This window comes from Pleurodeles waltl, chromosome 6 (assembly GCF_031143425.1).
Source record: "Pleurodeles waltl isolate 20211129_DDA chromosome 6, aPleWal1.hap1.20221129, whole genome shotgun sequence".
In the NCBI taxonomy this organism is placed as follows: domain Eukaryota; kingdom Metazoa; phylum Chordata; class Amphibia; order Caudata; family Salamandridae; genus Pleurodeles; species Pleurodeles waltl.
Window position 1 is genome coordinate 1103857455 of NC_090445.1, and position 13377 is coordinate 1103870831.

The 13377-nt window shown below is 40.8% G+C and overlaps 1 protein-coding gene across 1 annotated transcript in view; it reads right to left on the reverse strand.

Annotated features, from left to right (window-relative positions):
• Nucleotides 1-5463: 5463 nt before the first annotated feature.
• Nucleotides 5464-13377, reverse strand: part of VAMP3 (vesicle associated membrane protein 3) — a 137883-nt gene continuing 129969 nt past the window's right edge. Inside the window, exon 5 of the mRNA XM_069240208.1 lies at nucleotides 5464-6467. Coding sequence (XP_069096309.1) covers nucleotides 6451-6467 — 17 coding nt within the window. The 3' untranslated portion in view covers nucleotides 5464-6450. The remainder of the gene's footprint in view (nucleotides 6468-13377) is intronic.

Here is a 13377-nt window from a genome sequence, read left to right on the forward strand (position 1 = left end):
CAAAGTATTACTATATGCAGTGAAAGAACACCTTCACAGGCACTTCAAATTCAAGGTTCTCCTTATGTTTATACCGTTAACACATGTAGCCGATTCCTTTAAGCACAATATTTTAGATTGTACTGGGACTTACCAAGTGCATTTAATTGCAGTTCTTTTAAAGCTGTAAATAAACAATACTGAGCAATAGAACCTTACCTGAATAAAATGCATTAACTACACATTCTAGACCGACCACATTTAAAGAATAAGTCTTGAATGTTTAACCTCACATCCCTCTTAAAGTCAAAGCCCAGGAAAAAGGAACGTGGTCATTAAGCGAGCTCAAAGCAGTATCTTGTACCTGTCGTTCCAAGGACTAGTGATCCAGAGAACCTATGCCTGTGTCAATGCCAAAAGGTGCCAGACTCTAAGGTTCCAGAAAGCAAATAAAAGCATTTTACTCTAAATCATCGAGATCTTTTAAATTTCTTGAGTGCTAGGATGTGTCTGCTGGGTTAGTTTAGTGGTATATATGTCAGCTGATAATGAAATACTGATTTTCAAGCTTAGGAAGCTTTACATTAACCTATGCAATATGATTATCAATTGCAACCTTGGAAAAAAAACAAAGAGCGCAAGGATGTTTTAATCACTTTATTAAATATCTATTACATTGAATATTTTCTTTTAAGGGGTTTGACAGTGCAAAAGCAGTTTGTTAATAGAAACCAGTGAAAAAGTCACATTAATATAACGTTGTGTATATATTTGTCAAAATGCTTTAACATGTCAGAAAAATTCTCATTTAACTAGCAGGCACAAGAAGTAGAATCGTTTTGTATTTTAGTTACCTGATGTGCAAGTCAAACAACTAGGAGACATCCTTTAACAGGAAAGAATATTGCACCTCTATTCAAGTATGGCATTCCTAGTTAGCTTTTTTGTGAGTAACTATACACACACGCTCTTAAACACTATAACCAAAGAATATAAGGAAAATATAGCACTATTACTTAACACTGAAAAGCTAACTTAATAACTGGAGGATAGAGAACTTTTGAATTAAAAATAAAAAACCGAAAATTAACAACTTAACAGCGAGGGAGTTACAAGAATACACTTGAACTAGTGTAATTAAGGCAACTTTACAGTTTGTTTTGAAGATAAGATGTTAATATACATAAAACAACAGTTACACGTATAGTTAGATTGTGCACAGAATAACTTTTTTTTTTACCTCTCAGACGTCCCTGCATAATAAAACACACGTACACACCACACGTATTAAGGCAATATAACCTTCTAATATGCTCATTCTGTTTTTCTTTTACCTTTTGCCGGTTTTACTTCAACTGGTTTGTTCAAAGATTGTGTTTGTGCTACCAGCCTCTGAAAACTGCATAAAACATTTCAGCCTCCTTGCATGGCTGAATTTCAGCTTTGTTCAATCACAACTTTGCAGTCTCTGTACCTCTACTTCCACAGTCCACCCTGGATATGGATCAGCAAGATGTTTATACAGGATTAATCAACACATTTTAAGGACGCAATGCCTATAAGGTACAGTGGTGTGTATTGCTGTTGATAAAATGCATACTTTCAGGTTATTCACCAACCTACAATTTGTCGCATTACAATACAGGAGGTGCTAACCATACTTTGAACAAGTATACATAAATTACAATGTGTCCAACTGATTCAAATCTAATTATTCAAGTGTTGTATAGGGCAATTATTAGAAAGGTAATTTCAAGTGAGCTGCTTTGAAGCATAAATGAATAGGGCTTGCATCTTGAACACTGTCCAAAGGCACAAAACAGAGCTGTACACCAGTTTCCAATTAAATTGGGTCATGTGCAGTGCATTGTACACTAACTATGGGAGTGACGGCATGGGCTCTTTACCGAATTTTGAATACGTGGCGCAGCAACCACCACTCTGTGTTTTTGTGCTGTCTGCAGTACACGTCATAACTCATGTAATGATGAGGAAAGAACACCGCACCAGGTGCACAGCGTACAAGATATAGTCCCAAGGGTCCACAGATTCAGATTAGAACTAAACACATTGTGCATTCTTTATGTGACTACAACAATTTGTAGGACACACATCATTAACTCTATAAGACATCTATGGCAGTTTATCATACAGCAACACTTAAATTGAGTTAATACCAATTGACTTTAAACAAACAAAGCTGCACTATATTAAAATTAAAGATGTAAGTTTGTTAAAATTCTTAACAGGTAGGTCCAGGTGGAGCGGGTAGTGCGGCATTGCAAGTACACATAAGCAACATTTTATTGACATAATATAATTGCCAACCAAGTGTAGAATTTTTCAATCAATGAGCAAAACAGATAAGAAAAGAAAAATTGAAGATGTGTACAGTTATCTAACTGACAGCAATAATCTGTAATCATTTGCAAGTAGATTTCTTTTAACCAGCAAGACTATGTGAAATTGTCAGTGGGTATTTATATATGATCCCACTGTCTAGAAACAAAAAAGCATGTTTCTGAGAGATCAATGAACAGCAGAATATTATTCTTTGGTTTCGTTACTGACAGTTATAGAGGATGATTTGGTGTGATATGGTGTTTAATTTAAACGTCTGTAAATAAAAGTAGCAAATCCCTTAGAGTGACGTTTATAGGACAGTGGTCAACCCCTACAAAAGAAATTTATGGGATATAGATATATATATATATATAAATATATATATATATATATATCTATATATATCTATATATATCTATATATATATATATATATATATATCTATATATATATATATATATATATAGATATATATATATATAGATAGAATGTTTTTATCTAAAACAAGTGACTCGTTTCATGGCAAGAGTGCTCCCCACCTACCATAGGCCAACACTGCCAGTTCAGGAGTAATTTTGGTAATGGCTCTACATTATACAGCCTATATGAGATCACTTTCACTGTGTTACGGATGATCATCTGGTTACTAAAATAGCAAAGAACGGCCTTAGTATATGCACTTTCTAAGAAACTTGCCAGCCCAAACCTGCTACAAAGTCTTAATTTCTTTCTAATCCACTAATTGAAACATAATTTACAAGGTCGCAAGAGTCACAAAATCAACTATTGCAGAACATATACATTCCTTCATCCCAATAGTTAACTGATATTATTCTCTTGGCCATACTCTGATTTCTTCATACTTTTAAGGCGATGCTCTACTCTCTGAAAGTCCCAGGTGTGTATATTAATATATATGTATATATATATTCCATTTTGTCAACAGTGGCAGGATTTGCCAATTTTTTTAGCAAATTTGCTTGTAGTCCTAGGATTAATATGATTACATAATTACACTGCATAAATTATTTCTCCTTATACATGCAAAGAAACCAAAACAGTTACATTTACCAATCTGTTTGTGAAAAAAAATCCAAATCAACGTTTTCAAATTGCTCAATAACAGTTACATTTCAAATAGCCTTTCAGCAAACTAACTGAACAGTCACAATAAATGAAGTGCTGAGATAAATCAGACTAGTGTGCCAGCAGTGAGAGAAAGCACCAGGAGTTGCAAGGGACTAATATCACTAGCATCAGCCCAATAAGCCGATCACCAAAAACATTGGCAAATAAAACTAAGGCAAGAGTGAAAGTGAGGTGAAGAGGGGTATCGGTTAAGTGGCATGTGCACACAAATAAAAAAAAAAAGAATAATACAAAAAAAAGGTAAAAAAGGAAAATGCAGCAAGTTTGATTTTGAAAAATGTTCAGTGTTCTAATGCTTTTCAACATCATGGCATTTCATTTCCATATATGCCTATTAAATTTAGTGCTTCCGGAAACTCCAGCAAGGAAAAATTAGATTCTTCACTGTTCAGCCGTTGATATAATCTAGTACATTCGAAATTATATTTAGTATTATACAGGCAATAAAAAACAGATGCATTCAAAATAGCTTTAGCAGATGAGCGCGTAGCGTTTCAATTAATTAAAGAACCCAAGGTGTATTATTTGACCCGAAGTACCTTGGAAGGTAGTTACAGCTCAAATTGAGTGACTAAAAAATACACAATCAAGGTTTTGTTTGGACTCTATGCATACAGGCTAAGGGCCTGATTAAGACCTTGGAAGGTTGGATACTCTGTCACAAACGTGACTGATTTCCCGTCCGCCGCATTACAAGTTCTATTATATCCTATGGAACTTGTAAAACGGCAGGCAGGATATCGGTCACGTTTATGACGGTGTATCCCATCCGCCAAGGTCATAATCAGACCCTAAATTTCCAGACTCCTTGTTCATATGCAATCAGAGCCAGAAGATGCCAGGAAAACATCTCCATAAAACTTTTCTAGAACATCACTCTACAAAAAAGTTAAAATGTCATTTCTGCACAGAGACAATTCTACACATCAAGTATTTATAAATAATTTGACATACTAAATAAATCTGTTGGGGGTTTTGCAGCTGTTTCTTATGTGCTGTACAGCGTGACTGAATAACTTCCATGAAATAACTGCATCAAAAAAATAAAGTCAAGTTACAGGGATTACATGACATATTCCTTTAAGTATCTATATGGAGCATCCGAGACTGGAAAACAAAAAGCGTTATAAACTGTGCAGTTATTTCAAACCAGGAAAATTTCTGTTAACTTGAAACAAACTTGAATATGGGAAAATCTGTTTCACTTCAAGAATATAAATCAACACAGGTAGCCGTGTTTCTTAAAATCTTTGTCTATCTAAAAACGGCTTAACAGTTTCAACCTTCAAATCGATCTGTGCACACAATTAGCTCACTCGATTAAAATGCAAATTTACAAAACAGAACATCGTAATCGAGTATTGTGTATAAACACTTAGTTGCAATTTGATAAAATCCTCGGCATCTCAGTTTAAGAAACTTATTCCACGTAACTAGCGTCGGACGTGGAAGAGCTATGCACATCTCCTAAATGAAAAACTCTCTCCTATTGTCCACCCTGTAACCAAAGACGCTCTATCTACATGGGGTGCTATTGAGCGATCCTTTTGGGTCAAAGGCACAAACTTAATTCTGTTTTCTGGGATAGAACAAACACAGAGCACCGCTGTCCTTTAGAACAGAATGCGCTTAGTAAAAACAAAAAAGATCTCAATCGAGGAAGTCACAAGGATCATTGTTTAATTGGTGTTAAATACGAAACTGATCTGGAGTTTCTCTCTACACTACTCAAAAGGACTTTTCTACATAAAACAGTGGAGACCATTGTACAGTCAGGACCACAGATAACATTTGTTTCCATTTTGCTTAGGAGAACAAATATAAGCCAATGCCGCTTTAAATCACATGGAAGATTGCAACGATGCTGAGGCTCGTATCTGCAAGTAGTTGAATTATATATAACTATGATAGGGAGTAAAAGAAAATACCAAGGTTACCGGACATACTTATGACAGACCTTTGCCCAGACCAAGCATTCAGCAAATCACAAAGTGAAAATGAAAAGAAGTTTTATTGAAAGGCTTTTGTTCTTCAAAAGATGTAGTAATGTATAAGCCGAACAAATGAAAAGTATGTTTGTTGTATGAAATTCAATTCACTAAAGGCAACTGAAAAGCAGGACAACCCAACCAAGCATGTCAAGAAGTACTCTACAAGATAAAATACACACACGCATGCGCAAATATATACACACACACTTGGCTCCAAGCATTAATTCTGGAATTTCGGTGCAGGTTTGTTCTGGAATAATTTAACATCCACAAATTAATCTTTATTCAGGTTTACAAATCTACTTTAAACAAGCCCAGGATTTCTCTCACACGCATTCATTCACTTCCCTCAATTACCTTACCTATGTTTTAATTTCAATTATCTTGATCAAACAATATTGCAATATTCCAAACTTATACCTGTAAGGCACATCATAGAAATATATAGGTATAGAGCTACATAACAAAGATACTGTAGTGTCTCTTTAATGGTTTGTTAAAAGTAGGATTAATGCAGTATGAAAGGGCAGATTTGGCACTTAAATGTAGTTATTTATCACTTTTTTTTGCACAGACATCTAGGACAAACCAAGTGTGAACTAATCTCCGCTAAGTTATCTCTCTTGAACAGATTTCACAATATTTGGAAACTGGTGTAATGAGTATTTTACACTAGGAAGTGTGAACTAATCTCTGCTAAGTTATCTCTCTTGAACAGATTTCACAATATTTGGAAACTGGCGTAATGAGTATTTTACACTAGGAGTGTTAAGGCACTGAAACAGTTGAGTCATTCTCCATTATTAGCATTTTATCAGCATGTGTATAAGGCACCTGTATTTATAAGCCAGAATCTTAACAATAAACTATTAATAATGTTCTTCTAAATATCAGTAGGAAAGTCTTTGAAAACAGCAGGTTTGATGTTGGGATGTTACTGAAGTTCCAAGTTGTTTTCCAGCTTCAGATGGGGTAGTTTGCTTGCTTCTCAGGATACACTCCACACTGAAAGAGTAAACATACAAAATGTAACTTTCTTTAATGGCATCCTCAATAAAACAGGTTCAATCTACTCATGTTTAGTTTCATGAGAACTCACACACTGACACCCTCCTCGCCGTTAACTATAGGGGACCCTGGTATAGAAATAACATGCAGCTCTTAAAAAACTAGGGCTTTCTGGAAAATGCAATTGAAAGCACTTAGATATGGAATGCTTTCAGTACAATAAAATAATCTTGTTAAAAATCTTTGTCCCTTCTTCCAAACAAATTAGACATCCTCCTGTTACAGTTCTTCTTCCAAACGCTTTGTGCACAATGCACTAAATTTGAAAGCAAAGGAACATGCACGACCCTGAATGAAAAAGCATTCCCAGGCCAGACAAAAGGCACTTTCTAATGATAAAGATAGTTCCCCTTCTCATCATCAATAAAGACTACACTTACGTACAGACACAGCTTGGGGTATGAGGATAGGAATGTAGGCTCAGAGTGGCTTAGAGTGTTTGGTGACTACCTTTAATTCAGCTGCACAGCTCTCAGTCACTGAATTCTCTCAAATTCATACGTTTATCCAATATTTCCATGGGTCCATGACTGTTCGGTCAAAAGAGTTCATATTTGTACAGAATAATACTTCACTTTTCCAAGCCAAACTCTAACACACTCAACTCTGTGGGACTGGTTTCCTACTACTTGCACTTAAACTGCGGAGCCCATTGCTTCATCCATAGCAAGACATTCCAGGTATGCACACATTATCGTTCACATGTTCTCACGGCAGTAAGGGGTGGTTTGCTGGTGAATTTATTAAATATTTCAATGCTGCAGACCTATATTTAAAACCACCCCTTACTACCGTGAATTGCATCTTTTGCAGTTCTATGTGCCTTCTTAATTACAACGTTAAGCAGTACATTCCTGAGGCACGGGCCTGGAGTGTGGCTTCCCTAATCACATTTTTCATAAACAGTTGTCCCACTGGAAAGTTTTCCATGACCTTAGTGTACAACTACGAAAGTTGGAAAATTAACTGAAATCTCCATTTTGCTGCTTTACATATTTGAGCTAATGGGACAGTTTGCTAAGGATGCAGTTGATACAGTTTCTTCTTGTAACGTGTGCTGTTATGCCTGGAAAATTTATTGTTCGCCTGTGAGCTTGCAAATGACACTTTGCAAGCCATGTGATTACTGCAGTTTTTGCCACTGCATTTCCTTTACTGTCAGCTCATTAGTCATGAATCATAAGTCTCTCAATACACTACCTTTGATATCTAAAACATCCAAGGGGCTTTAGTCATGTAAAAACAGTAATTGATTCCGAAACACATTGTAAAAAAACGCATCAATAAAAAGTTACTTAGTTGTGTCCCTGAGTAACTTAAGTAAAGCGTTAATCTCCCAATGTTGCTTGATGTAACTGAAGGTGTAGGGTCTATTTTGTTTCAGAAGAATACACAGAGTTAAAAGATGCTGCAGCGTCTTTTTAATTACAATATTGATTTTACAGGCCAGAGCAGGCATTTATTTGAAAATTTCCTCAGTCTTTCTCTATAGGACAGTGCAAAAATTGGCGAAGCCAATAGGTCTCACCTATTAAAGAGCTATTTGCTCTGCCAATATGTTTTAGCCAGGTTGTACAGTAGTGTGGCTACTGTTCAGCATGGCTAAATGTTAGTAGGGTAAAGAACAGTGGCGTAGAGCAGTGGTTCCCAACCTTTTGACTTCTGTGGACCCCCATTTTATCATTACTGGAACCCGGGGACCCCCACTGAATCGTTATTGGAATCCGGGGACCCCCACTAAGTTATTACTGAAAGCTGGAGACCTAATCTATTAATATTATTTAATTTTCCAAGCAGTCGCGGACCCCCTGAGGAGTCTTCGCGGACCCCCACGGGTCCCCGGACCACAGGTTGTGAACCACTGGCGTAGAGTGAAGTGAGGTAGAGGGAGTAGAGTGTTGTGGAGTGGTGTAGAGGGTGGACAGTGTTGGAAGAGTGGAGTACACAGAGTGCTAAGGTGGAGTGTCAGAGTGGAGTAAAGTAGCATGGAGTTGCGTAGTGTCGGAGTGGCATATAATGGAGTAGAGTGTCAGAGTGGAGTGTCAGAGTGAAGCAGAATGCCAGAGTGGAATGGCATGGAGTTGAGGAGTAGAATACAATGCCAGAGTGGCGTGGCATAGAGGGGAGTAGAATGCCAGAGTGGAGTAGCATAGATGGGAGTAGAATGACGTAGTGGAGAGGCAGACAGAAGTAGAATAGTGAAGTGGGGTAATGTAGAGTGGAGTGTCCTGGAGTGGAGTATTGTGGAGTGTCAGAGTGGAGTTGTCTAGAGTGAAGTGGCAAAGTACAGTGGTGCAGAATAGATTGGCAAACATTGCACTGGTGTGCAGCGGCGCAGAGTAGAGTGGTGCAGACGTGCGCTGAGTAGAGTGGTGCAGAGTAGAATGGCGCAGAGTCGTGCAATCTAGAGTGGCGCAGAGTAAAGTGGCATAAAGTGGCACAAAGAGGAGTGGCACAGAGCACAATAGCGTGGATTGTTTCGGAGTAGAGAAGTGGCAGAGTGAAGTGGTGAAGGGTAGAGAGGAGAGGTGCAAAGTGTACAGTAGATTGACGCAGAGTGCAGTGGCGCAGAGTAGATTAGAGTGGCGTAGCATGGAGTGATGCAGAGAAGAGTGGCGTAGAGTGCAGTGGCATGGCAGACTTGAGTGGTGCAGAGGTGAGTGCAGTGGCAGAGTGCAGTGGTTTAGAGTCTAGTCTGCAGAGCGCAGTGGAGTACAGTGGCGTAAAGCACAATGGTGTAAAGTGGCATAGAGTGTTGCAGAGCATAGTGGTGAAGAATGCAGAAGTGCAGAGTAGTTGGTGAAGAGTTCAATGGTTTTGAGTAAAGTGGCATACAGTGCAGTGGCAGAGTAGAATGGCTTTATGCAGAGCAGAGTGGCAGATTGCAGTGGTCTGGAGTGCATTAGCAGAGTGGTTCAGAGGAAAGTGCAGTGGTGTAAAATGTTGAGTGTAAATGGTCTATAGGAGAGTGGGGCACAGTGCATTGGCAGAGTGCAGGGGAATGGTACACAGTAGATTATATTGGCGTAGAGTGCAGTGGCGCAGAGGGGATTGTTTCAGAGTAGAGTGATGTGCAGTGATGCCCGGAAGAGTGGATTTGTGCAGGGTAGATTGGAGTGATGTAGCTTAGAATGTCGCAGAGTGCACTGTCAGAGCACAGAGTAGAACACATTGGCGTAGAGCGCAGTAGCATACAGGAGAGTGGTGCAGAGTACATTGTAGTGTCAGAGCTGGGTACAGCAGAGTGGACCAGAGTGGCAGAGTAGATTTCAGAGTAGAGAGTGGCGTAGAGAGGAGTTGTGCAGGGCCGAGTGCACTGGCGTAGAGTGCAGTGTTGCACAGTAGAGTAAGTAGAGTGCACAGCATAGTGTAGAGGGGTGCAGAGTGGAGAGGCGTAGAGTGAAGAAGAGTGCAGTGGAGTAGATTAAAGTGGCGTAGAATGAAGTATCAGTGTGGAGTGGCAAGGAGTGGTGTAGTGTAGATTGTACTGGTGTAGACTGTAGTAGAGTAGAGAGCAGTGGTGCAGAGTGGAGTGGTGCATTGCAGATTAGAGTGGTGTAGAGTTGATTGGCATAAAGTGCACCAGTGCAGAATGCAGTGGTACAGAGTAGAGTGCACTGGAGTGGAGTGGAACAGAGTAGAGTGGAACAGTACATTGGCATGGAGTGCAGTGTTGCAGAACAGTGAACATTGGAATAGAGTATCTTAAAAGAACAAGTTAATTACCTGCCTTAACGCCTTTTCTGGTGGCTACACTAGCTACCTGTGGATTCCTCACCTTATGAATTCTCCCAATGCGCCAGCATTCGACTGAAAATGTTCTTCCCAGCTGTCCACGTCGACGAGGACGTCACAATTGCACGGCTCTGCACGCAACTCCATCTGACGTCACTTTGGCACTAAGAGGTCCTCGTCGCCGTACTGACGTCGGTTTCACCCTTTTTTACGTGCCTTCGAGGCGAACACGTGAAAACCGACCTCACGATAACACATATGTACATATGGATGCAATGCAAGCACAACATTTATTAATAGAAAAAAATAATCAAAACATATAGACATTTATAATAATAAAAAAAAAAAGTCTTGGTATGACCAGACAGTCATCGGGGGCAGGTGGGACTGTGAGGAATCCACAGGTAGCCAGTGAATCCATCAGAAAAAGCATTACCGAAGGTAAGTAACTTGTTCTTCTGATGGCTACAACTACCTGTGGACTTCTCACCTTATGAATAGAGTCCCAAACAGTACTGCACTCGGAGGTGGGTGCCCGACTAGTCACACCAAGAAGTCCTGCAACACAGAACGTGCAAAATGGCCATCCCTCCTGACTTCTGAATCCAAGCAATAGTGCTTCGCAAAAGTATGGAGGGAATCCCAAGTTGCTGCTTTACAAATATCCACTACAGGAACACCCCTAGCCAAAGCTGAAGGGGCAGACTTGGAACTGGTAGAATGAGCTCTAATACCCTCAGGAGGAATCTTCTTTGCTAATGAATAACAGATCTTAATGCAAAGTATAACCCACGTGGATATGGTTCTTTCATGGACAGCTCTGCCTTTCATCTTGCCCACATATCCAACAAAGAGTTGGTCATCCAAACGAAAGTCCTTTGTTCTATCAACATAGACACTGAGAGCCCCTCTCGGATCTAAGCAATGGAGTCTATCTTCCCTTTTGAAGGTTGAGGAGGAGGATAGAAGGATGACAGAGTAATAGACTGCCCCATATGGAAAGGAGTGACAAGCTTAGGAAAGAAAGCCGCCCTGGTTCTCAGCACCACTTTGCCAGCATAGAATGACGTATACGGAGGCTTGACACTAAGAGCCTGAAGCTCACTCACACACCTAGCAGGTGTAATAATGACAAGAAAAACTGTCTTTAAGACCAACAGCCTTAGAAAACAAGAATGCATAGGTTCAAACGGTGAACCCATTAAAAAAGTCAAAACCAGATTTAAATCCCACTGAGGTGTGAGAAACAGAGTGGGAGGAAATGTATTAGTTAGGCCTTTCAAGAATCTAACAACTATAGGTGATTTGAACAAGGAAGGTTGTTCCGAAAGGCAAGGAAAGGATGACAGCGCCGACAAATAGCCCTTGACATTCGCAACTGCACAACCCTTCTGTGCTAAAGTAAAAGCAAACAACAGGACATCAGACAAGTGGGCTTTCAAGGGATCAATTTGTTTCTCTCCGCACCAAGCCACAAATATTCGCCCATTTGCCGGCATAACCAGTCTTAGTGGAGTGTCGCCTGGCCGATAAAATAACATCCACCACTTCTGACGGGAGAGAAAAAGAACTCAGATTGCTTAGTTCAATCTCCAGGCATGTAGGCGCAGGCTCTTGAGGTGGGTGTGTAGAACCTCCCCCTGCGAGAGGAGATCTGTCCTGAGAGGGAGACAGAGTGGAGGGCACTGTTAGAGTTGGAGGAGGTCCGTGTACCACAACCTACTCGGCCAATCCAGAGCTATTAAAATGACTTGAGCCCGATCTTGGCGAATCTTTCTCAGAACCAGAGGAATCAAGGGTATGGGGTGGGGGGTGGGGAGGGGGGGGGACGCGTAATATAACTGGCCGCACCAGGACGTCCCCAAACACTCCTTGCACCGGATACTGGAGGCTGCACAATGACTGGCAGTGCACGTTGTCCCGAGTGGCTAATAGGTCTATACGTGGAAAACCCCACACCCTGAAGATGTGAAGAACCAGATCCGGATGGAGACGCCACTCGTGGTTGGCAGAGAAATGCCGTCTGAGACTGTTCGCAAGTACATTGAGAACTCAGGCCAGATGGTTTCCTAATAAGCAAATCCGATGGTCCTGTGCCCAGGACCAGACCCGCAGAGCCTCTCTGCAGTAGTGTTGTCTGTCAAGACTTGAACTGACTGACCGCGAAGGGACAGGAGGAAGGCCTTGAGAGCTAGACGTATCGCCCGCAATTCTAACAGATTGATATGAAAAGTCTGTTCCACTGGAGACCAAAGACCTTTGATCTCCAGGCCCCTCAGAGGAGCACCCCACCCTAGAGTGGACGTGTCCTTTATGACCGTGGCCACTGGAGGTGATAGAGCAAAAGACCTTCCTTGGGAAATATTGCCGCCCACAGCCCCCCATCGTAGATCCACTACAGCGTCTCTGGAGATAGTTATCGACTCTTCGAGATCCCCTCTGTGTTGAAACCACTGCTTGCGGAGGCACCATTGGAGAGCCCTCATGTGCTAACGTGCATGAGTGACCAACAGAATGCAAGAAGCGAACGGACCAAGCAGACGTAGGACCTTGAGGACTGGAACAACTGCCCCTTTTTGAAACACTGGAATCAATGCCTGAATGTCCTGGATCTGCTGAGGCGGAGGATAGGCCCGATTCAATGTTGTATCCAGTACAGCCCTTATGAACACGAGGCGTTAAAAGGGCTCCAGGTGAGACTTGGGCACGTTTACCGTAAAAAACCTGACTGAACAACAACTGTGTTGTCATTTGGAGATGATGCCGCACAAGCTCTGGAGACTTCGCTTTGAACAGCCAGTCATCCAGGTAAGGGAATACCGATATTCCCTTCCTTCTGAGATGCGCTGCAACCACCGCCATCACCTTCGTAAAGACTCGAGGTCCAAAAGTAAGACCAAAAGGAAGGACCGCAAACTGGTAATGGTGCGACCCCACCACAAACCGGAGATACTTCCAGTGAGACTTGAGAATGGGAATATGAAAGTAAACTTCCTCAAAGTCTACCAACACCATCCAATCCTCTTTGTTCGACTCCAAAAGCACCTGCGCTAGAGTCAGAATTTTGACTTTTTCCTGTTTGAGGAACCAATTCAAAATCCTCAGATCCAGG